Here is a 27094-nt window from a genome sequence, read left to right on the forward strand (position 1 = left end):
TGTTACTACATGACATATATACTTACATCATGTATATATTACATGTTATTATGAATGTTACTACATTACATATATACTTACATCATGTATATATTACATGTTATTATGAATGTTACTACATTACATATATACTTACATCAGGTATATATTACATGTTATTATGAATGTTACTACATTACATATATACTTACATCAGGTATATATTACATATTATGAATGATACTACATTACATATATACTTACATCAGGTATATATTACATGTTATTATGAATGTTACTACATGACATGTATATTTACATCATGTATATATTACATGTTATTATGAATTTTACTACATGACATATATACTTGTCACGGCACGGGCTCGACCTGCTTTTCCCTGGCAGCTGTGTCTGCCAGCACCTCCGCTGGCAGCGCGCCAAGACACGCCCCTGCTCGCGCTGGCTGCGTCACGCCCACATGCTGGCAAGGCTGTGGGCGATCAGTAATCTGCACACCTGGGACTGATGAGGGCGAGCGTTATAAGGACCAGAGGACCCAAGGATATTTGCGGGAACTTAGTTCTCTATTGTGTACCATAAGCCGACACAAGCTTTATGCTCTCTTTTTCTCTCTGCGTTTCCCTCCGTGTCTGATGTCCTTGTTGTCCTCCCATAGTGCTTTCCCGAGTTTTACCCGTTGTGATCTCCTGTCGTTCCCCTCTGGATTTGGACTGCCTTCCTCGATCCTCGACCCTCGCCTGGACACGGACCTTGTCGTTTCTCTCCTGCCCTCGACTGCTTGTCTGTTCACGGACTGACCTCCTGCTTTGTCCCTCCTCTCGCTCTACTCAACACTTGGTAACACACACTTCAGCTAACCATACACATAGCCTCACACACACACACTCTTGGGTTTTGTCACACACACCATTCTATAGTTTTAGTTAGTATTGTTTATTATTATTATTATATATATATTGGCTATATATATAATAAATCATAGAACTTTACTGTCCCCTGGTGTCTGTGCCGTCAACTCCCTCTGTCAAACATAACAATACTTACATCATGTATATAATACATGTTATTATGAATGTTGCTACATTACATATATACTTACATCATGTATATATTACATGTTATTATGAATGTTACTACATGACATATATACTTACATCATGTATATATTACATGTTATTATGAATGATACTACATTACATATATACTTACATCATGTATATATTACATGTTATTATGAATGTTACTACATTACATATATACTTAGTGTGTATATGAACGTTTTTTAAAGCACTTTATAAGCGGAACAGAGCAACTAACTTTGGCTAAAGTTTATTTCCAATTTAAATGCATGAAAACAAGTTGTTCTTGTCTGACATAAGAAAGTAAACCGTAGACAAAAAACACGTTTCTCTTTTTGAACTTTCACTTCAGTCAAGAATCAAAGGTGCAGGTGAAGATGTCAAAAGTGGTCATTTTATTTGCATGAAGCAGAGAAAGCCATTTGAGTGCTTCTCATTTCTTGATCACCGCGTCGTCCCTCTCCGCGGGGAATATCTCGATTTCCTTGATGATTCGGTTAGCGATGACCTCGTTGTTGGCCGACACCATCCTCCGGGACATCAGATCGAATGGCCCTCCTAGGTATTGCACACAGGAAGTTTTTCAAAATAAATGTCATGCTGTGACTTAGGTCTTTATGATGCCCACGCACCGTCCACATCCAGCAGCATTCCTCCCGCCTCCGTCACGATCACCGCTCCCGCCGCGATGTCCCAGCAGTGGATCCCGATCTCAAAGAAGGCCTCCACCGCCCCGCAGGCCACCAGGCACATGTTGGTGGCAGCAGTACCCGACCCACGCAGCCTGTGAGTACACCAGGAAGTACAACTTGACTGTTTGAAGGCAATAACAAAGTACAAGGTTAGGTACGCTGACATGGTCCCACCACTAGGGGCACCAATGAGACTTGGACGAAGTTGGACTATTTCCATGGTGACAGTTTTATTATCTGGAGAATTGTCACCATTGTGATTTTTTGTTGATATTATTGAATTGTAGACCAGATTAGGTTTAGGATTAACTTTGATTTTGTGTGCGTGTATGTGTGTGTGTGTGTGTGTTCTTGTATTTCTGCCCTTCTTGAGACATCAACAAAGAAAAGTAGCTTCCATATGAGGACCGGTGAACAAGTTAGGACATAAATCATATAGAGAGCCAAAGACTAGAGTCTGTGAACATTGCTCCAAAGCCAGGATTTTTGGTTGATTTAATGTGCATACAAAAGTAAACATTGACAATTTCAAAGGCAGCAGTATATGATAAAACAAGCTAAAGAAGGACTTCCCTATTCATCCCCGAAAAAACCACCAGGTGAACAGCTGATTTTACGACTTCCAGTGCTGACGTAAGACAACCCATATGTGACCATAGGGTGAACAAATACACTACGCTGCTAAAACTATAGTGACCAATAACAGTTAGCTTCTACAGCTGGGTTGTTTAAAGTGCGGCACAGGGGCCATCTGTGGTCTTTGACTCATTTGTCATCAGCCTTAAGCACATTACAAAAAACAAAAAATAGAGATCTCATTAGCACCCCTGGTGGTGACATCTATCAAAATGAGGGTGGTCCCAAAAAAGAGGGATTTTTCACATTGACTGTGTGTCGCTTTTAAAAGTGCTCCCCCTCTGGTCAACATATACAATAACAAGTGTGTGTAAAAATGTGAAGTGCTCCCCCTCTGGTCAACATATGAAATAACCCCTAACCCCCTAACCTAACCTATCCCATAACCCCGGAGGGTCGTTGGGGCACCACAGACGATCTGTTGACCAGCTCTCTTCATCCCTCTCTGTCCTCAGCAGCTCTCATTGCCTCAGTGAGTTTCAGGTCCATTCTCCGATGTTATCTTCCCATCTTTTCTTTTGTCTCCCTCGTCTCCTGCCACCTTGTACGGTGCCTTGCAGGATGGTTTTTGCAAGGCCTGAGGATCTGGTGATGTGTCCGTACCACCTCAGTTTCCGCTTTATGACCGTGGTGAGCAGGTCATCATGTGGGCCGATGGCTTGGCTGATCTTTTGCCGGACTTCTTTGTTTGTGACATGTTGGGTGTAGGAGATACCCACAAGTCTTCTGTAGCATCTCATCTCCATGTTCTGAATTCTCTTCTGCAGCTCTGCTGTAAGGGTCCGTCTTTGACAGGCGTAAAAGAAGATCAACATTACAAGTGAGCGCTGTAATCTCACCTTTGATGTCAGACTTGTGTTTGTATCTTTCCATATGGGCTTGAGTTTTGCCAGGGCAGCAGTTGTTTGAGCACTTCTGGCAAGGACTTCCCGTTTGGATCCTTCATCGGACACGATTGCACTGAGGTACTTGAAGCTTGACACCGTGTCCAGTGCCTTTCCATTGACTTTGATGTCTGAGCGGATGCCATTGTTGTTGTTGGTCATCATTTTTGTTTTTTTCAGCATGGATTTCCATTCCATAGACTCGGGAGATGGTATCAAGCCTTTCAACTAGACTGGCAAGTTCTCTTTCTTTTCCAGCTAGCCCATCGATATCATCTGCAAAACAGAGGTTGGTGATTGGTCTGCCTCCAATGCTGACAGTTCCTTCATGATCTGCCAGGGCATCCATCATGATACGCTCCAGAAAGATGTTGAAGAGAATGGGAGAGAGAAGGCATTCTTGGCGCACTCCAATTGTTGTCCTGAACCAGTCTCCGATAGCGCCGTTGTAGAGAACTGCGCTGGTAGCTTTATTGTACAGACGTTGAATGACTCTGACAAGGTTAGGACTGATGTTATATTTCCTCATGGTTGCCCACAGTGCAGCATGCCATACCTGGTCAAAGGCTTTCTCAAAGTCTACAAACACATGGTAAAGGTGTTGTTGATGCTGCAGGTGTCTCTCACAAATGATTCTCAAGTTGAAAATCTGTTCTGTGGTGCTCCGCCCTGCCCTAAATCCAGCCTGTTCTTCAGCTATGATCAGTTCAGCTTGGGGTTGTAACCTATTTAGTGTTATTTTCAGTAGGACTTTGCTGGGATGGCTAATAAGACTGATGGTGCGGTAGTTTTGGCACAGTTGGAGATTGCCTTTTTTCGGAAGTGTGATGATAAGTGACTAGGTCCATGATGTAGGCCACTCACCACTCTGCCAGATTTTGTTGCACAGGATGGTGAGGGTGTCGATCAAGGCTTCTCCCCCTGCTTGTACAAGCTCAGCTGGGATGTTGTCCACTCCGGCTGCTTTTCCTTTTTTCAGTGCTCAGATTGCTGCCTCAACTTCTTCACGGAGGATGGGGAGTGTATCTTCATCCTCTTTGGATTGAGGACATGTCAGGATTGTTGGATCTCCGCTTACCGTGTGGTTGTAGAGCTCAGAGCAGTATTCTGTTCACCTGTCTAGGATCTTCTCTTCCGCTAGGCATTCGCCTGTCTTGCTCTGGATTGCAGAGACTGGTTTGTTTTGCTCTTGTTAGCTCCTTAACAGTTTGATATGCCTTCTTGGTGTTGTTGTTGGCATTCTGGCTGTTCTCTATTTCTTGGCACTTTCCTTCAATCCAGTTCTGTTTTGCTGACTGCATGCCTTTCTTGGTGCTCTTATTGACGACTCTATAAGCATCAGATCCTTCAAGTGAGTTCTTACTCTTCTTTAGGGCTCTCCACTTGTCACACAAGTCTAGCAGTTCATTAGTGACCCAAGGTTTCTTCTTTGGACGGAGTTTGCCAAGGATCTCAGTGGCTGTTTCGGTTACGACTTTGTTTAACGTAGTGGTCATGCTATTGACATAAATTTATTTTGCACCTAAGATGAGCAGTGGTGCAAACCTCCCTCCTATCCTTGTCTTGAAGACTTCTGCCACCTCAGGGTCTCGCAGTTTATCCAGATCGAACTTCATTCTAATGCACTTAGAGCTTTTGATCTTCTTGAAGCGAAGGCGAAGGGACATCAGGACGAGGTCATGGTCACTCCCAATGTCTGCTTTTGGAAAGCTGCACGTCCTGCCAGTATTGACGCTTGAGCGAAAGCGCTTCTTGACCATGATGTAATCGATCTGGTTGTGGTACTCTCCACCGGGGCTGTGCCAGGTCCATCGTCTAGAGGCAGAGTGTGTTCACCAGCAACAGATTGTTGTACCTGGCAAATTCAAAAGGCCTTAGGCCTCTATCGTTGGTCTCGCTGTTGCTGTATGTACGACATGTGTCTTTCCAGTTGTAATCGTCCTCTCCAACCTTTGCATTCCAGTCTCCTTGTACAATAAGGATGTCCTTCTTTGGAGTTTTATCTAGGACTGCTTGTACTTCATAGTACAAATCCTCCACCTCACTGTCCTCATACATGGATGTTGGGGCATAGGCCTGAATGATGGTGATGTTAAATGGAGTTGCTCTCAATTGAATGGTAATGAGTCTGCTTGAGACTGGCCGGCAGCCCATGACAGTGTCTGTAATGTCTTTGTGAACAAGGAAACCAACACCATACTGGTGTTTGTCTTCCTTGCCACTGAAGTAGAGCTTGTGGCCTACGTCGGTTAATGTTTCACCGAATCCTTTCCAGCGTAGCTCGCTGATGCCTAAGATATTCCAGTGGTATTAATCCATTTCTTGGGCTAGCTCTTCGAGTTTCCCATCAGCAGTTAGTGTCCTTACATTCCAGGTTCCCACAACTAAATTGTCTCTAGTGCGGAATCTGCAGAGTTTCCCAGTAGTAAATTTTCCACCTCCGTCCTGGTGGCCAACGGTAGGCGCGGTCCTTGTTGACCTGGGCGACGACCGAGCCGGTATGGGTAAAGCAGTAGTTGTCATCATGTGGTGTGTCTTGGGCAATTTAAACCTGGTGGCGCCCGTCCCTCTCCAGGTTGGATGCAGTTTCATCGTACAAATCCTCCACCTCACTGTCCTCATACATGGATGTTGGGGCATAGGCCTGAATGATGGTGATGTTAAATGGAGTTGCTCTCAATTGAATGGTAATGAGTCTGCTTGAGACTGGCCGGCAGCCCATGACAGTGTCTGTAATGTCTTTGTGAACAAGGAAACCAACACCATACTGGTGTTTGTCTTCCTTGCCACTGAAGTAGAGCTTGTGGCCTACGTCGGTTAATGTTTCACCGAATCCTTTCCAGCGTAGCTCGCTGATGCCTAAGATATTCCAGTGGTATTAATCCATTTCTTGGGCTAGCTCTTCGAGTTTCCCATCAGCAGTTAGTGTCCTTACATTCCAGGTTCCCACAACTAAATTGTCTCTAGTGCGGAATCTGCAGAGTTTCCCAGTAGTAAATTTTCCACCTCCGTCCTGGTGGCCAACGGTAGGCGCGGTCCTTGTTGACCTGGGCGACGACCGAGCCGGTATGGGTAAAGCAGTAGTTGTCATCATGTGGTGTGTCTTGGGCAATTTAAACCTGGTGGCGCCCGTCCCTCTCCAGGTTGGATGCAGTTTAATATCATACCCAGGACACAGAAATAACAAGTGTGTGTAAAAATGTGAAGTGCTCCCCATCTGATCTGGTGAACACATGTAATAACAAGTGCGTGTAAGACATTCAAATGCGCCCCTTTGACCAAAGTTACTTAAAAAAAAAAAAATTAATATGTATATCGAGACATACTGTAATAACTTGAAGTACATAATATAGATTAAAAAACAATTACAAACAAAAAATAAAATAAAAAAATAAAAGCTTACCTTTTTTTATATGTGCATAGTATGTATATATTATTAATGTTGTAAATACACATCTTTATATATCTAGAAAGGGTGGTCCTAAAGAGGTAGGCATTTTTCTCAGGTCTCAAGAAGGTAACAAATACAAGAATGTGTGCGTGTGTGTGTGTGTGTGTGTGTGTGTGTGTGTGTGTGTGTGTGTGTGTGTGTGTGTGTGTGTGTGTGTGTGTGTGTGTGTGTGTGTGTGTGTGCAGAACATCCTGCAGATGGTTGTTGTTTTAGTCCATGTGATCATCATGTGACATACAGTCCTGTGTCACAATACTACAGTACATTTTATTACCAACATGTATTTACATAATGTTATGTATCACGGGGACCACAATAAAATGTCATTATTTGCTTTATTCGAACTAAAAATGTTAAAGACCTACTGAAACCCACTACTACCGACCACGCAGTCTGATAGTTTATATATCAATGATGAAATCTTAACATTGCAACACATGCCAATACGGCCGGGTTAACTTATAGAATGTGCAATTTTAAATTTCCCGGGAAACTTCCGGTTGAAAACGTCTATGTATGATGACGTATGCACGTGACGTCAATAGTTGAATCCGAATAGGTCGGTCGCCAGCTTAAATCGGCTTTTTTCATCGCTAAATTCCACAGTATTCTGGACATCTGTGTTGGTGAATCTTTTGCAATTTGTTTAATGAACAATGGAGACTGCAAAGAACAAACCTGTAGATGCGATCGGTGTATTAGCGTCTGGCTACAGCAACACAACCAGGAGGACTTTGACTTGGATAGCAGACGCGCTATCCGACGCTAGCCGCCGACCACATCGATGATCGGGTGAAGTCCTTCATCGCTCCGTCGATCGCTGGAACGCAGGTGAGCTTCGGTGTTGATGAGCAGATGAGAGCTGGCGTAGGTGGAGAGCTAATGTTTTTAGCATAGCTCTGTCCAGGTCCATAGCTAAGTTAGCTTCAATGTTAGCAACAGCATTGTTAAGCTTTGCCAGGCTAGAAAGCATTAACCGTGTAGTTACAGGTCCATGGTTTAATAGTATTGTTGATTTTTTGTCTATCCTTCCAGTCAGGGGTTTATTTATTTTGTTTCTATGCAGTTAAGCCCGATGCTATCACGTTAGCTCCGTAGCTAAAGTGCTTCACCGATGTATTGTCGTGGAGATAAAAGTCACTGTGAATGTCCATTTCGCGTTCTTGACTCTCATTTTCAAGAGGATATAGTATCCGAGGTGGTTTAAAATACAAATCCGTGATCCACAATAGAAAAAGGAGAGAGTGTGGAATCCAATGAGCCCTTGTACCTAAGGTACGGTCAGAGCGAAAAAAGATACGTCCTTCACTCTCACGTTTTTCATCCACGAATCTTTCATCCTGGCTCAAATTAATGGGGTAATCGTCGCTTTCTCAGTCCGAATCGCTCTCGCTGCTGGTGTAAACAATGGGGAAATGTGAGGAGACGTTCAACTTGTGACGTCATGCTACTTCCGGTACAGGCAAGGCTTTTTTAATCAGAGACCAAAAGTTGCGAACTTCATCGTCGATGTTCTCTACTAAACCCTTTCAGCAAAAATATGGCAATATCGCGAAATGATCAAGTACGACACATAGAATGGATCTGCTATCCCCGTTTAAATAAAAAAAAAATTCATTTCAGTAGGCCTTTAAGTAATACATTAAAAGTATGTTTATTATTGCAATTTAGTTGTTAAATAAAATGTTGAACATACTAGACAACTTGTCCTTTAGTAGTAAGTAAAGAAACAAAGACTCCTAATTACCATATTTTTCGGACTATAAGGCGCACTTAAAATCTGGACAGTGCACCTTTATAACCCGGTGCGCCTAATGTGCAGAATAATTCTGGATGTGCTTACCGACCTCCAAGCTATTTTATTTGGTACAGGGTTTAATGATAAGTGTGACCAGTAGATGGCAGTCACACATAGGAGGTACGTGTAGACTGCACTATGATGGCAGTCCCACATAAGAGATATGTGTATACTGCAATATGATGGCAGTCACACATAAGAGATACATGTAGACTGCAATGTGATGGCAGTCACACATAAGAAATACGTGTAGACTGCAATGTGATGGCAGTCACACATAAGAGATACGTGTAGACTGCAATGTGATGGCAGTCACACATAAGAGATACGTGTAGACTGCAATATGATGGCAGTCACACATAAGAGATACGTGTAGACTGCAATGTGATGGCAGTCACACATAAGAGATACGTGTATACCGCAATATGATGGCAGTCACACATAAGAGATACATGTAGACTGCAATGTGATGGCAGGCACACATAAGAGATATGTGTAGACTGCAATATGATGGCAGTCACACATAAGAGATACGTGTAGACTGCAATGTGATGGCAGTCACACATAAGAGATATGTGTAGACTGCAATATGATGGCAGTCACACATAAGAAATACGTGTATACTGCAATATGATGGCAGTCACACATAAGAGATACGTGTCGACTACAATGTGATGGCAGTCACACATAAGAAATACGTGTAGACTGCAATATGATGGCAGTCACACATAAGAGATACGTGAGACTGCAATGTGATGACAGTCACACATAAGAAATACGTGTAGACTGCAATTTGATGGCAGTCACACATAAGAGATACGTGTAGACTGCAATATGATGGCAGTCACACAAGAGATACGTGTAGACTGCAATGTGATGCCAGTCACACATAAGAGATACATGTAGACTGCAATATGACTCAAGTAAACAACACCAACATTTTATAAGTTCCATTGAAAATATAGAACATTACACACAGCGCTCAAAAATTTCTGTCAAAATGTTTTAGTAGGACTTTGGTAAGCTATGAAGCCGCACCGCTTGATGGATTGTCGGAGCATTATGACTACCATAGTCAGACGTACTGTGCTGCTACATAGGAGTATTATTATGGTGTGTGTATAAAGTAAGACATATTATCTGGTGTTTTTTTTCGCAATATTATGCAAAACCAACTTTTCTTACCTTCTGGTACCTGATGATGTGTATTTGGGATCTGTATAAGTGCTGAAAATGTGCGCGCGTCCGCCTTTGTAGTCTGTGCCGACACCGTAGTCGATAAGCTTCTTCTTTTTCTCTGTCTTCTTGTTATGTGACATTCATCCTCCACTGTTGCCATTTCTAATATAAAGTAGTGTAAAGTTCTTACTTATATCTGTCAGTAAACTCTCCATGAAAGCACTAAAACATACCGGTATAGTGAGTTTACATTATTCACCCAAGGAACTTTAGTTCTGGGTTAAGGTTTTTCACGGGACACATTTCGGGTGTTGTTGTTGCACTAATGAACCACGGATGAGGAGATGCTGCTCCTTTATTGATTGAAGTAAAGTATGAATGTCATTATAACAGTTAGCTCTATCTTTTGACACTTCTTCCACACCCGTCCTTGCACGCTACACCGCTACAACAAAGATGACGGGGAGAAAACGCTGTCGAAGTGGAGGCACTTAAATAAGACCGTCCACAAAACGGCGCATCCTGAAGACACTGTCAGAAAGTGACTTGAAGATGATGTGTAAAACATCATCTATGCAACATTTTGACCAAAGAACCACCATTACATGTTATGTAGACCACAAGGAAGTATTTTACATTTAGAAAATAATCATAATAATATGACTCCTTTAATGCATCTTGTAATCCGGTGCGCCTTTTGTACAAAAAAAGATACTGGCCCCCCATGCACTGGCTTCCTGTGCACTTAAGATATGACTTTAAGGTTTTACTACTTTGGTATAAAATACTACATGGTCTAGCTCCATCCTATCTATCTTGCTGATTGTATTGTACCATATGTCCCGGCAAGAAATCTGCGTTCAAAGAACTCCGGCTTATTAGTGATTCCCAGAGCCCAAAAAAAATCTGCGGGCTATAGAGCGTTTTCTATTCGGGCTCCAGTACTTTGGAATGCCCTCCCGGTAACAGTTAGAGATGCTACCTCAGTAGAAGCATTTAAGTTCCATCTTAAAACTCATTTGTATACTCTAGCCTTTAAAGGCCAACTGAAATGCGATTTTCTTATTTAAACAGGGATAGCAGGTCCATTCTATGTGTCATACTTGATCATTTCGCGATATTGCCATATTTTTGCTGAAAGGATTTAGTAGAGAACATCGACGATAAAGTTCGCAACTTTTGGTCGCTGATAAAAAAGCCTTGCCTGTACCGGAAGTAACAGACGAGTAGTGTGACGTCACAGGTTGTGGAGCTCCTCACATCTGCACATTGTTTACAATCATGGCCACCTGCATCGAGAGCGATTCGGACCGAGAAAGTGACGATTTCCCCATTAATTTGAGCGAGGATGAAAGATTTGTGGATGAGGAAAGTGAGAGTGAAGGACTAGAGGGCAGTGGGAGCGATTCAGATAGGGAAGATGCTGTGAGAGGCGGGTGGGACCTGATATTCAGCTGGGAATGACTAAAACAGTAAATAAACACAAGACATATATATACTCTATTAGCCACAACACAACCAGGTTTATATTTAATATGCCACAAATTAATCCCGCATAACAAACACCTCCCCCCTCCCGTCCATATAACCCGCCAATACAACTCAAACACCTGCACAACACACTCAATCCCACAGCCCAAAGTACCGTTCACCTCCCCAAAGTTCATACAGCACATATATTTCCCCAAAGTCCCCAAAGTTTTGTACGTGACATGCACATAGCGGCACGCACGTACGGGCAAGCGATCAAATGTTTGGAAGCCGCAGCTGCATGCATACTCACGGTACCGTGTCTGCGTATCCAACTCAAAGTCCTCCTGGTAAGAGTCTCTGTTGTCCCAGTTCTCCACAGGCCAATGGTAAAGCTTGACTGTCATCTTCCGGGAATGTAAACAATGAAACACCGGCTGTGTTATCCGGCACAACAGTCAGGGGGTGCATTCTACGGTGGGGGTGCGTTATCCAGCACAACACCTGCCGCAATACACCGCTTCCCACCTACAGCTTTCTTCTTTGCTGTCTCCATTGTTCATTGAACAAATTGCACAAGATTCACCAACACAGATGTCCAGAATACTGTGGAATTTTGCGATGAAAACAGACGACTTAATAGCTGGCCACCATGCTGTCCCAAAATGTCCGCTACAATCCGTGACGTCACGCGCAGACGTCATCATACCGAGACGTTTTCAGCAGGATATTTAGCGCAAAATTTAAAATTGCACTTTAGTAAGCTAACCCGGCCGTATTGGCATGTGTTGCAATGTTAAGATTTCATCATTGATATATAATCAGACTGCGTGGTCGGTAGTAGCGGGTTTCAGTAGGCCTTTAACTAAACCCCCCTTTTAGACCAGTTGATCAGCCATTTCTTTTCTTTTCTGCTCTGCCCCCCTCTCCTTCGTGAAGGGGGGGGCACAGATTCGGTGACCACAGATGAGGCGCTAGCTGTCCAAAGTCGGGACCCAGGGTGGACCGCTCATCTGTGCATCAGTTGGGGACGTCTCTGCGCTGCTGACCTGTCTCCGCTCAAGATGATCTCCTGCTGGCCCCACTATGGACTGGACTCTCACTCTTATGTTAGATCCACTATGGACTGGACTCTCACAATATTATGCTAGATCCACTTGACGTCCATTGCACCGGTCGCCCGGAGGGGATCCCCACATCTGCGGTCCCCTCCAAGGTTTCTCATTGTTATCTCATTGGGTTGAGTTTTTTCTTGCTCTGATGTGGGATCTGAGCCGAGGATGTCGTTGTGGCTTGTGCAGCCCTTTGAGACACTTGTGATTTAGGGCTATATAAGTAAACGTTGATTGATTGATTGATTGATTAGACTAACCCTAACCCAGAAGTAGACTAACCCCAACCCAGAAGTAGACTAACCCCAACCCAGAAGTAGACTAACCTTAACCCAGAAGTAGACTAACCCCAACCCAGAAGTAGACTAACCTTAACCCAGAAGTAGACTAACCTTTACCCAGAAGTAGACTGACCCTAACCTAGAAGTAGACTAACCTTAACCCAGAAGTAGACTAACCCCAACCCAGAAGTAGACTAACCCTAACCCAGAAGTAGACTAACCCCAACCCAGAAGTAGACTAACCTTAACCCAGAAGTAGACTAACCCCAACCCAGAAGTAAACTAATCCTAACCCCTAAGTAGACTAACCCTAACCCAGAAGTAGACTAACCTTAACCCAGAAATAGACTAACCTTAACCCAGAAGTAGACTAACCCTGACCCAGAAGTAGACTAACCCTGACCCAGAAGTAGACTAACCTCAACCCAGAAGTAGACTAACCGTAACCCAGAAGTAAACTAATGCTAACCCAGAAATAGACTAACCTTAACACAGAATTAAACTAACTTTAACCCATAATTAGACTAACCCTAACCCAGAAGTAGACTAACCTTAACCCAGAAGTAGACTAACCTTAACCCAGAAGTAGACTAACCCCAACCCAAAAGTAGACTAACCCTAACCCAGAAGTAGACTGACCCTGACCCAGAATTAGACTAACCCTAACCCAGCAGTAGACTAACCCTGACTCAGAAGTAGAGTAACCCTAACCCAGAAATAGACTAACCTTAACACAGAATTAAACTAACTTTAACCCATAATTAGACTAACCCTAACCCAGAAGTAGACTAACCTTAACCCAGAAGTAGACTAACCCTAACCCAGAAGTAGACTAACCCCAACCCAGAAGTAGACTAACCCTAACCCAGAAGTACACTAACCCTGACCCAGAAGTAGACTAACCCTAACCCAGAAGTAGACTAACCCTGACTCAGAAGTAGACTAACCCTGACCCAGAAGTAGACTAACCCTAACCTAGAAGTAGACTAATCCTAACCCAGAAGCTAACAACTGCAATGGTTAGGTTGTTGGTGTGCAGTTAGCGGGTGTTGTCAATAGGGGGCAGCAGAAGGTATATACAGTACATATATACATACCCGTGCACTGGGATGCAGAGAATCCTCTGCATGGTGGAGAAGATCTTGGTGACCTTCTCAGGGCTCCTGTCTGTCCCATGTTCAGAGATGATGATGGACTTGTGAATATCTGCCATGACAGCCATCTTGCACAGTTAGTAGTTAGTTAGTGCTGCAGGAAGACTTGCACTTACCTTTCACGTCAGACATTTACCTTTCACGTCAGACATTTATTTACCTTTCACGTCAGACACTTGGATGCGCTCTTCGTCACAGAAAGCTCCTTTCCCTCTCCTGGCTTTGTACATCTTGTCTTCCAAGCAGCTGTACACCACACCAAACTCCAACTACAACATTGGTACTAGTTAGTATTGTTGTTACACCACACCAAACTCCAACTACAACATTGGTACTAGTTAGTATTGTTGTTACACCACACCAAACTCCAACTACAACATTGGTACTAGTTAGTATTGTTGTTACACCACACTAAACTCTAACTCCAACATTGGTACTAGTTAGTATTGTTGTTACACCACTCCAACTACAACATTGGTACTAGTTAGTATGGTTGTTACACCACACCAAACTCCAACTACAACATTGGTACTGGTTAGTATTGTTGTTACACCACACCAAACTCCAACTACAACATTGGTACTAGTTAGTATTGTTGTTACACCAAACTACAACATTGGTACTGGTTAGTATTGTTGCTACACCACACCAAACTCCAACTACAACATTGGTACTAGTTAGTATTGTTGTTACACCACACCAAACTCCAACTAAGACATTGGTACTAGTTAGTATTGTTGTTACACCACACCAAACTCCAACTACGACATTGGTACTAGTTAGTATTGTTGCTACACCACACCAAACTCGAACATCAACATTGGTACTAGTTAGTATTGTTGTTACATCACACCAAACTCCAACTACAACATTTGTACTAGTTAGTAATGTTGTTACACCACACCAAACTACAACTACCACATTGGTTCTAGTTAGTATTGTTGTTACACCACACCAAACTCCAACTACAACATTGGTACTATTGTTACACCACACCAAACTCCAACTACAACATTGGTACTAGTTAGTATTGTTGTTACACCACACCAAACTCCAACTATGACATTGGCACTAGTTAGTATTGTTGTTACACCACACCAAACTCCAACTACAACATTGGTACTAGTTAGTAGTATTGCTACACCACACCAAACTCCAACTACAACATTGGTACTAGTTAGTATTGTTACACCACACCGAACTCCAACTAGAACATCGGTACTAGTTGGTATTGTTGTTACACCACACCAAACTCCAACTAAAACATTGGTACTAGTTAGTATTGTTGCTTCACCACACTAAACTCCAACTACAACATTGGTACTTTTATTACTGTCACCACTGTACATACCCTCTTTTTGACTGCAAAGGCAATAGAAACCGCCACAAATGGGAACCTGTGAACAATGTAGGAACAGACACTTTCATAACAGTATGTAATATGTAAAATATACACACTGTAAGTATATGTATAATGTAGTAACAGACACCTTCATAACAGTATGTAATATGTACAATATACACACTGCAAGTATATATATATATATATAATGTAGTAACAGACACCTTCATAACAGTATGTAATATGTACAATATACACACTGCTAGTATATATATTTAATGTAGTAACAGACACCTTCATAACAGTATGTAATATGTACAATATACACACTGTTAATATATATATATATATATATATATATATATATATATATATATATATATATATAATGTAGTAACAGACACCTTCATAACAGTAGCTAATATGTACAATATACACACTGCAAGTATATATATAATGTAGGAACAGACACTTTCATAACAATATGTACAATATACACACTGCAAGTGTATATATATATATATATATATATATATATATATATATATATATATATATATAATGTAGTAACAGACACCTTCATAACAGTATTTAATATGTACAATATACACACTTCAAGTATATATATAATGTAGTAACAGACACGTTCATAACAATATGTAATATGTACAATATACACACTGCTAGTATATATATATATATATATATATAATGTAGTAACAGACACCTTCATAACAGTATGTAATATGTACAATATATACACTGCAAGTATATATATAATGTAGTAACAGACACCTTCATAAAAATATGTAATATGTACGATATAAACACACTGCAAGTATATATATAATGTAGTAACAGACACCCTCATAACAATATGTATATGTACAATATTTACCCTATTTTAGTCATTTTAATCAGAGAGTGAGGTGAAAGTGACTCAAAGCTTTAAATGTGGAACTTGGAGACGAGCTATATGACATAAATGTGTCACGGCCAGGGCACATTCCAATGCCTCATCCTTGCGCTCATCCTTGCGCTCTGCTTGGCGCACCTCGGGACACGCCCACGGCCGCGCACATCCAGAGACGCGCCGGGCACATCTCCGCCCTGCAGCAGCCGCCAGCTGCAATCATTCACTGGCAATCAGCGCACCTGCCTGTAATGAAGGAGCTGCCTTCATAAGCCTGCACAACCTGCCATGCCGGTGCCGAAATATAATCTTCCGTTGGTGTTCAGTAAGCGATCATCTGATGCTTGATGCAACTCTCACTTTATGCTCTCTCTCTGTCCTGATCTCTGTGCTTTCCCTGCGTTGATTGTCATGTCCTCCTTCACCCCGCAGTTCCCTGTGTGCATCCCCGAGTCAAGCTGTGCGTCTTGTGCTCCCGGATCTTCCCTGCCTCCCTCGCGTTTCCTGGTTCTCGACTCCTCGCTTGCCCCCGGACTACGACGACTCGCTCCTGCCTCTCGACCCCGCTTCCGCCCCTGGACAACTCTGCCTGCCTTGCCCTTGTCGGACAGCACCGCTCCTCTCAACACGCACCTCCACATTTACGGTAAAACGCTCCAGTTAACTATTTCCTTAGTTAGTATATTTAGTATTGTTTGATTATTATATATATATGGTCTATTTATATAATACATCTTAGAGCTACATACAACCCCCTGGTGTCTGTTGCCGTCAGCTCCCTCTGCAAACCACAACAAAATGGAGGGCTTACCCAAATAAACCGGAAAAAACATCCTTGGCCAGCTGGACCAAATGCACAACTGTCAATGGAGTGAGTCACTTTGATATTGATCATGGTGCACGCAGCACGTCATGTGCAACTACAGTACGTAGTAGTAGTACATAGTACGTAGTAGAAAGGGTACATGGACACTTGAAAATACAAAAAAAACTCTTTTAGAAATCAGACTAATTTAGTGCACGGAAACGCAGTGACGGTTGTATTATGAAGTGGATCTGTAACTGGTATGCAAGTCCTTGGTCTACATGTCGATTGACACAAGATGAACACAGCCTTTCAGGATACAACTTCCTGTTTCAAGCTGAATGAAAGTGTTCTGCTACTTCTCACCCGTGGACAAAGTTGGTGGTTCCATCCACCGGGTCAATGATCCAGGTGGGTTTGTCGCTCAGAATGCAGGGAATGCCTTTGGCCACCGACTCCTCGCCTATGAACCTGCAGAGAAGCAGTCAGTCGCTCCCAACACAGCTGGACCAACAAGACTCACCCGTAGGTGTCCTCTCCAAATTCCTCCTTCAGGGAGTTGATGATGATTTTCTCCACCCTCTCGTCCGTCTTGGTGACCAAGTCCACAGTGGAGCTCTTGGTCATCACTCGTATTTCGCTTTCGCCGGCTTTCCTAATTTCCTGCATGCACACCGGCGTTGGCACAGTTTGTCTTGCACAAGCGTTTCACAATTTCCCCTCTTTTGTTATCATTGCGATGACTCAAGACCTACCGCCCCGGCTTTTCTCGCCACTTCCACGGCAAAGTCATAGGCTCTCTGCCACGGGTCTGCCATGGCTTCTGGTGCTGCTGTGGTTCTGCACGGCAAAACTAAGACTTTGAGGTTGAGGACACAAAAGCGTCAGGCATGCAAACATTTGAGTCCCTTTCATCAAAGACTTGTGTAACACAACGCTTCCCCAGACTTGCAGGAGCAGGAGCTTCAAGTTAGCTCGCTCCAAAAGAGCACATGACAGTTGAAGGATTCAAGAAGAAGGAGCTTTACCTTGACAAACAAGTAGAAGAAGCAGTGTAGAAGAAGCAGTGACAAACAAGTGGAAGAAGCAGTGACAAACAAGTAGAAGAAGCAGTGACAAAAAGTAGAATAAGCAGTGAAGTACAAGTAGAAGAAGCAGTGACAAACAAGTAGAAGAAGCAGTGACAAACAAGTAGAAGAAGCAGTGTTACCTTGACAAAAAAGTAGAAGAAGCAGTGACAAACAAGTACAAGAAGCATTGTTACCTTGACAAACTAGTAGAATAAGCAGTGTTACCTTGACAAACAAGTAGAAGAAGCAGTGACAAACAAGTAAAAGAAGCAGTGACAAGCTAGTAGAAGAAGCAGTGACAAACAAGTAGAAGAAGCAGTGACAAACAAGTAGAAGAAGCAGTGACAAACTAGTAAAAGAAGCAGTGTTACCTTGACAAACAAGTAGAAGAAGCAGTGACAAAAAGTAGAAGAAGCAGTGACAAACAAGTAGAAGAAGCAGTGACAAACAAGTAGAAGAAGCAGTGTTACCTTGACAAAAAGTAGAAGAAGCAGTGACAAACAAGTACAAGAAGCATTGTTACCTTGACAAACTAGTAAAATAAGCAGTGTTACCTTGACAAACAAGTAGAACAAGCAGTGACAAACAAGTAGAAGAAGCATTGACAAACAAGTAGAAGAAGCAGTGACAAACAAGTAGAAGAAGCAGTGACAAAAAAGAAGAAGAAGTATTGACAAACAAGTAGAATAAGCATTAACCAGCAAGTAGAAGCAGCATTGACAAACAAGTAGAAGAAGCAGCGTTACCTTAACAAACAAGTAGAAGAAGACAAGTTGACAAAAGTTGCTTCACTCAGTGAGATCTCTGACGTCTGACACTGTCTGCTTGAAAGATGAATCTTAAGGTGTTTCAGCAAGGGTGGTAGTTGGAAAAGTACTAGCACCGCCTCAAAGAGAAAAACCACCTCAGGACACGATGCAACAGTATTTGGCAACATTTCAATGCAAGCAAGTAGAAATTTCTCTCCTGGAAGATTGCAACCACCAACATGTTTCTGTGTTCTTGAAACAGAAAATAGCCTGTAGCACAAATTATTTGTATTGACTTTAGTGACAATACTATATAGTATAAACATGTAGTAGTGACTATTTAAGACCCTAGTCTATATAAAAGTTATTGTATTGACTTTAGTGACAATACCATATACAGTCATGGTCAAAAGTATACATAAGTTTACAAAAGTGTACAAAAGTTTACATACACATGTAAAGAACATAATGTCATGGCTGTCTTGAGTTTCCAATCATTTCTACAACTCTTATTTTTTTGTGATAGAGTGATTGGAGCACATACTTGTTGGTCACAAAAAACATTCATGAAGTTTGCTTCTTTTATGAATTTATTATGGGTCTACTGAAAATGTGACCACATCTGCTGGGTCAAAAGTACACATACAGCAACATACATGATCAATTTTGGTGATGTAGAAAAGTTTAGCCCATTTAAAAAGCCCATTTAAATATGGCTCATGTGATGCAGTCATTAGACTCGGTTACAAAAGCGACAATGGGAAAGTCAAAGGAACTCAGCACAGATTTAAAAAAACGAATCATTGACTTGAACAAGTCAGGAAAGTCACTTGGAGCCATTTCAAAGCAGCTTAAGGTCCCAAGAGCAACTGTGCAGACAATTGTTTGTAAGTATAAAGTGCATAGCACAGTTTTGTCACTGCCACGATCAAGAAGAAAACGCAAGCTATCACCTGCTGCTGAGAGAAAATTGGTCAGGATGATCAAGAGTCAACCAAGAACCACTAAAAAGCAGGTCTGTAATGAATTGGAAGCTGCTGGAACACAGGTGTCAGTGTCCACAGTTAAGCGTGTTTTGCATCGCCATGGACTGAGAGGCTACCACACAAGAAGGAAGCCTTTGCTCCAGAAGCGAGACCTAAAGGCTCGTCTAAAGTTTGCTGCTGATCACATGGACAAAGATAAGACCTTCTGGTGGAAAGTTCTGTGGTCAGATGAAACAAAAATGGAGCTGTTTGACCACAACACCCAGCAATATGTTTGGATGAGAAAAGGTGAGGCCTTTTATCCCAGGAACACCATGCATACCATCAAGCATGGTGGTGGTAGTATTATGCTCTGGGCCTGTTTTGCTGCCAATGGAACTGGTGCTTTAAATGGGACAATGAAAAAGGAGGATTACTTCCAAATTCTTCAGGACAACCTAAAATCAACAGCCTGGAGGTTTGGTCTAGGGCGCAGTTGGGTGTTCCTACAGGACAATGACCCAAACACATGTCAAAAGTGGTAAAGGAATGGCTAAATCAGGCCAGAATGAAGGTATTAGAATGGCCTTCCCAAAGTCCTGACTTAAACATGTGGACAATGCTGAAGAAACAAGTCCATGTCAGAAAACCAACAAATTTAGCTGAACTGCACCAATTTTGTCAAGAGGAGTGGTCAAAAATTCAAGCAGAAGCTTGCCAGAAGCTTGTGGATGGCTACCAAAAGTGCCTTATTGCAGTGAAACTTGCCAAGGGAAAATATTAACGTTGCTGTATGTATACTTTTGACACAGCAGATTTGCTCACATTTTCAGTAGACCCATAATAAATACATAAAAGAAGCAGACTTCATGAATGTTTTTTGTGACCAACAAGTATGTGCTCCAATCACTCTATCACAAAAAAACAGGAGTTGTAGAAAGGATTGGAAACTCAAGACAACCATGACATTATGTTCTTTCCAAGTGTATGTACACTTTTAACCACCACTGCAGTATCAACATGCAGTAGTGACTGTTTAAGAGCTGAGTGTGCAGAAAAGCAAGGCAGGTTCAGACTTGCTCTTCTTGCCTCACATAACTTGATGTCTTGTGTTGCCGCCCAACATGAGTTTATACAAAATACATCCTCCTGCATCAGTCTATACAATTTTGATCCTCCTGCATGAGTCTATACAAGTTACATACAAGTTACATCCTGAAGAAGGTGGACTTGGGTGAGGCAAGAAGCAAAAACCTCGGCTCTGACTCTGGACTGTGAGCAGTTAGAATTCAGGGATTTCCGGAAAGTTCCGCCGAGGGCCGAGAGCTGCGTGAGATTGCACTGGTGTGCTCTCTAAGTGTTGAGAAGGCAAAGCAAATAAGAATAGTTGACCTACCAGCTTGTAGCATTACTCATTTCTGCAGCAGTCTATCGTTATAACAGTCACCAATGTGGTTAGCTAGCACTTTATTTATATTCACGTGAGTAAATAAACACACCGCCATTACTTCTTTGGTCCAGGAACTTACTGCACCGTTTATTCTGCGCATGCTCACAATACCATTTCAGTGCACGCAGGTGCATGACGTCACTGCGTAAGATATTCAACATGGCGTTGCTATTTATATTATTAAAATGCGCTTAACACTCCCACTCAAAGACATGTTTATAGCTCTGTATAATGGTAAACAAAAACCAAAAATACATAACTCCAAAATAAAACATTTTGACATACTGGCAGTGTTAAAACTTCAAACTTATTCACATCTGCCAGTTCACATCACTCTCTAAACAAATACCCCTTGAACTTCTCAAATTTAGCCTTTGTCACTGGCTTGGTAAAAACATCAGCTACCATGTTTGCAGTAGGGCAGTATTCTATAGAAATGTTCCCTTCTGTGTGTGCAGACTGTATAAAGTGGTACTTTATATCTACGTGTTTGCTCCTCTTGTCTGCATACTGGGTTCTTAGATAAAGCTATTCCTGGTTGTCCTCATATATCTTGACTGGTAGATGCTGGTATCTACAGTATTCCTTTAAGTAGTTGCACAAGGTACATACTCCCTTGAGTAGTGGCTGCTAGTGCCATATACTCAGCTTCACAGGTGGAGAGTGCCACCGTTGGCTGTTTCCTGCTCTTCCACGATACAACTGGACCATTTTCAGTCAAGCTGAAACAGTATCCAGTTGTGCTCCTCCTATCATTTTTATCAGCTGCCCAATTAGCATCACTATGTCCCTCAAGCTGAAGGCTTTTCTCACATTTCTGGAAGTGTAGTTCGTGATCTATAGTACCCTTTAAGTACCTCAGTAGGTGCTTTGCTGTAGCCCAATGCTGCTGCTTTGGTTCTGCTAGGTGTGATAGTTTACTAACAACCCAGCTCAAGTCAGGTCTAGTACATGTCATAATGTAGATCAAACTACCTACTATTTCTCTACATCCAGTTGAATCGATAGCTTCACCCTCATTGTCAAAGTTTAACTTTTGCTCGCATGGGGTGGATTTTGGCTTGCAGTCTGACATTCCAAATTTTGCCAAACATCTTCTCTATGTGTTTCTTTTGAGTCATTTTGATCTCTCCTTCACTCTGTCTAAAATCAATACCCCGCAAGTGTTTAAGTGGACCCATATCTTTCATCTTAAACCTGCTCTTCAACATTTCCTTTACATCACTGAGTAAGGTGTTGCTACTCACCGCTATGATTAGGTCATCCACCCATACTATCAGAATCACTTTCTCATTCTCAGATTCTCTGCTGTAGACACAATGATCAGCATCATTTTGTACAAAACCATTCTCTGTAAGATGATCATGCAGTAACATATTCCAGTTACGCCCGGACTGTTTTAAACCATAAATGACTTATTGAGATTACACACTAAGTGTTCTCCTGTTTTTGACTTGACCTCAAAACCTTCCGGTTGTTCCATATATACCTCACAGTCCATTGGAGCATGTAGGTAAGCAGTCTTTACATCCATTTGGTGTAGGGTAAGGTCCTCCTGTACAGCCACCTGCATCAATGCTCGGACAGACGTCATGTTGGCTGTCGGTGAAAAAGTCTCTTTATAGTCAATCCCTTCCACTTGACCATAACCCTTTGCGACATATCTTGCTTTACAAGTCTCTAATTCATCTGGGCTCTCTTTCACTGCATATACCCAGCGACCTCCCACTGCTTGTTTGCCTCTTGGCAGTGGGGTTAGAGTGAAAGTCTCATTCTCTCTCAAAGAGTTCATCTCCTCTTTCATTGCGTCAACCCACATTTTTGACTTCTTAGAGTCCATAGCCTCTGTAAATGTTTTAGGTACATCATATGCCAATCTGTAGAAATAATCTACATTTTCACTTTCGTCAATATTACACTCAGCTTTACACTGGTACTCTTTGAAGTATTCTGGAGCCTTTTTTTCTTATAGGATGCCTCCTTTCTCCCTGTTCTCTCTGAGTACTACCTGTCTGGGGTGGCTTTTCCTCAGCAGTCTCCTCAACACTAGACTCTTTACTCTCATTAGGCTGTTCCTGACCCTGCTTGACTACCTTTGGCCTTGCATCTTCATAATTCTCAATCTCACTCCCCTATCACAATATGTCTGAGTCTGGCTATCTGCACTACGTTTGGTGATGAATTTTACCAGCCTATGTTTTAGGACTTTTCCAGTGTCAGGATAATACACATTATATGCTGGGCTATACTTATCATAGCCTACAAAGACCCCTTTTTCGCATCTAGAATCCAGCTTCTTTTTATCCTGCTTATACACGTAGCATTCAGAACCAAATATCTCCATGTTAGATAGGTTAGGTGTTTTTCCTGTGAAAACACGATAAGGTGTCTGCTCTAGACGCTTACTGTAACACCTGTTGCGAATTTGACTTGCTGTCTGTACAGCATATGTCCATAATTGCTTTGGGAGATTACTCTCCAATAGCATGCATCGTGCCATTTCAAATAAGGTTCTCCAATCTCTTTCGGCGGTTCCATTCTGATGAAGTGAGTAGGGTGCACTCGTCTCGTGCCTTACCCCGTACTCCTCAGTAAAGACTGGAACTCCTGCCCGGTAAACTCTGTACTGTTATCAGACCTTATGCACTTTATCTTTCCATATGGAGCTACATCTGCTATGAATTTCTCTGTAGCTTTTGTTGTTTCACTCTTCGCTTTGATAAAGTATGGAAAAATCATTCCGCTGTAATCATCAGTAAATGCTATTGCATATCTGTATCCATCTTTATCTGCTGGCTCTATAGGACTGCATAAGTCTGTGTGTACTAGTTCTAGTACAGCTGTAGCTTTAGCGTCTGCCTGTCTGTTTCTACTTTGGGTAAACTTTCCGTATGTACATATTTCACAGTTTTGATTGGACTTGTCATGTTTCCCTTTAATTGACATCCCTTCAACTACCTTTTCTAATCTTGCAATATCATCAAAATTTCAATGACCAAGGATCCTATGCCATGTTTGAATGTCATGACACCCATACACTTCATCAACATTATTTTCTACTGTGATAAGGTAATGCAGTCTACCATGCACATCCATTTTGAACTTGGTACCATCCTTGTGGACCAGCCAGTTATCACCGTCCTTGAAGCGTAGCTCGGCTCCGTTGGCTGTCGCTGATTTCACTGAAAAGATGTTTTGTGGAAACGACGGGATGTTAAGTGCTTGTTTGAGCCTTGCTTTGACTCGTCGTCCTTCGCTGTCCAACAAGTAGACTTCGGCGTCTCCCCTCATCTTCGCCATCCCGCTCACCTTGGTTCCATCGGCAAGCTCAATCATGTGGTCCTCAGGCCTGAAGCTCCTGTCGACTGTCTTGAACTTTGTGGCGTCGTTGATCAGGTGGGTCGTGGCGCCACAGTCGACCATGAGACCCTTCTTGTTTCCTATTTGTGGAGGACAGTCACTCAATTTGAAGAAACAGAAAGATGTAGGTTGTACCTCCCCATCACCTTTCTTTATATGGTCACAGCCTCGTCCTCGACCGCGCCCCCTTCCCCGATGTGGTGTATCCCATTTTTGATACTCTCTTCTCGCCTGGGATTCGTCAGGGCATGTCCTGGCCATGTGTCACTTTTTCCCACATGTGTAACACTCGACATCAACTAGATCCATTTTCTTTCCTCTTCCTCTTCCATGTAATCTTGTTGCCCCGCTAGCCTTCATCACATTATCTTCTTCTGCATTCACGTCGTTTTTCCCATATTTTTCTGTTCTCTCATAACTTCGCAGTTTCGTTTTAAACTCGCCAAACATTACAGAGTCATTTGTTTGGGTAATGTGCACGACGAATGGCTTATATGAGTCAGGTAGCCCCTTTACTACCATGGCTATCTGAAGCTCATCACTTATCTGTTCGTCTGCTCTTCTTAATGACGTGAAAATTGTCTCTGCTCTAATAATATAGTCCGTGATCGTTTCATTACTAGCCTTATAGAGCGAGGAAAGTTCACAATACAAACTCACAACACGGAGTTTGTCCTTTCTCGCGTAATGCTCGCAAAGAATCTCCAGTGCTGCTCTTCCATCACGTTTCGCGTCCCTCATTATCAACGACAAACTCTTATTGTCGAGACACTGCACTAGCTCCGCATATGCCTCACCGTACTTTACCTCATCTTCCGCGAGAGCTTCTTCGTCTTCCTCATCTATGTGCGGGTATTCCAGGATAACTCCTCCGAGACCACGTAACTCCATGTGTGCAAGGAACCTCGTTTCCCAGAGTTCATAATTTTTCTCGTCACCGTCGAATAAAAGTCTAAACCATTTTTGGCCTGAATGACTGGGCCCATAACCTGTAGCATTACTCATTTCTGCAGCAGTCTACCATTATAACAGTCACCAATGTGGTTAGCTAGCACTTTATATTCACGGGAGGAAATAAACAAACCGCCATTACTTCTTTGGTCCAGGAACTTACTGCACCATTTATTCTGCGCAAGCTCACAATACTATTTCAGTGCACGCAGGCACATGACGTCACTGCGTGAGATATTCAACATGGCTTTGCTATTTATATTATTAAATGCGCTTAACACAGCTGGAGTTGAGTACTTTTAAGTTGGTCTTCCCGTTTTTCTCCTTTTTTATTGATTAGCTGGAGGCAAGGGGCTGCCTGTGATACCAACAACTACATGAACCTGTATTGAAGCACATTCCAGATAGTTTATGCTAATTAGGAACAATAGAAGTTGCTTTACTTTCACTTGTTTGGTCGTTTTTGTCATAGTGGCTATGTAGGTAGCACATTCCTCTAAAGTGCTAACTGCAATTCTCCGAGTCACTATTAATCAATTTAGGAGGCTGCAATGGTCCTGACGTTGTTTGGTACTCTAAAGTGCTAACTCCAATTATCCCGAGTCACTTCTAATCATTTTGAACAGGCTGCAATGGTCCTGATGTTGTTGGATCCTCAAAAGTGCTAAGTCAATTTCTCCCAAGTCACTACTAATCATTTTAAAAGGTTGCAATGGTCTTGACGTTGTTTGATTCGCTAAAGTGCTAACTCCAATTCTGCCAAGTCACTACTAATCCTTTTAACAGGCTCTAATGATCCTGACATTGTTTGGTACTCTAAAGTGCTTAATCCAATCCTCCCATGTCACTACTAATCATTTTACCAGCCTGCAATAGTCCTGACGTTGTTTGGTACTCCAAAGTGCTAACTCCAATTTTCCCAAGTGACTACTAATCATTTTGAACAGGCTGCAATGGTCCTGACGTTGTTTGATCCTCTAAAGTGCTAACTCCAATGCTCCCAAGTCACTACTGATAATTTTAACAGGCTGCAATGGTCCTGACGTTGTTTGGTACTCTGAAGAGCTAACTCCTTTTCTGCCAAGTCACAACTAATCATTTTGAACAGGCTGCAATGGTCCTGACGTTGTTTGAGCATCTAAAGTGATACCTCCAACTCTCCCGAGTCACTACTAATTATTTTGAACAGGCTGCAATGGTCCTGATGTTGTTTGATCCTCAAAAGTGCTAACTCCATTTCTCCCAAGTCACTACTAATCATTTTAAAAGGGTGCAATGGTCCTGACGTTGTTTGGTCCTCTAAAGTGCTAACTCCAATTCTCCCAAGTCACTACTAATCCATTTGAACAGGCTGCAATGGTCCTGACGTTGTTTGATCCTCTAAAGTGCTGACTCCAATTCCTCCAAGTCACTACTAATCATATTAACAGCCTGCAATGGTTCTGACGTTGTTTGATCCTCTAAAGTGCTAACTCCAATCCTCCCAAGTCACTACTAATCATTTTAACAGGATGTAATGGTCCTGACGTTGTTTGGTACTCTAAACTGCTAACTTCATTTCTCCCAAGTCACTACTAATCATTTTAACAGCCTGCAATGGTCCTGACGTTGTTTGATCCTCTACAGTGCTAACTTCAATTATCCCAAGTGACTTCTAATCATTTTTAACAGGCTGCAATGGTCCTGACGTTTTTTTAGTACTCTGAAGAGCTAACTCCCTTTCTGCCAAGTCACTACTAATCATTTTGAA

The 27094-nt window shown here is 42.3% G+C and overlaps 1 protein-coding gene across 2 annotated transcripts; it reads right to left on the minus strand.

The window, feature by feature from the left end:
* Positions 1-1454: 1454 nt before the first annotated feature.
* LOC133620310 (inositol monophosphatase 1-like) lies at positions 1455-18755 on the minus strand. Of its 2 annotated transcripts, none has more exons than XM_061981702.2 (9): positions 18616-18755; positions 17555-17639; positions 17323-17462; positions 17166-17270; positions 15091-15136; positions 13900-14008; positions 13683-13791; positions 1715-1866; positions 1455-1640 (listed from the first exon to the last, which is right to left on the minus strand). In XM_061981702.2, exons 2-9 carry the CDS (start codon positions 17615-17617, stop codon positions 1516-1518), a joined length of 849 nt encoding a protein of 282 aa, XP_061837686.1. In that variant the 5' UTR covers positions 17618-17639; positions 18616-18755; the 3' UTR covers positions 1455-1515. The 2 variants fall into 2 exon arrangements, with proteins under 2 accessions (XP_061837686.1, XP_061837687.1); XM_061981703.2 differs by having other exon boundaries at positions 17555-17658; positions 18616-18745.
* Positions 18756-27094: the final 8339 nt, after the last annotated feature.

The sequence above is a fragment of the Nerophis lumbriciformis genome, linkage group LG24, assembly GCF_033978685.3.
Source record: "Nerophis lumbriciformis linkage group LG24, RoL_Nlum_v2.1, whole genome shotgun sequence".
Classification (NCBI taxonomy): domain Eukaryota; kingdom Metazoa; phylum Chordata; class Actinopteri; order Syngnathiformes; family Syngnathidae; genus Nerophis; species Nerophis lumbriciformis.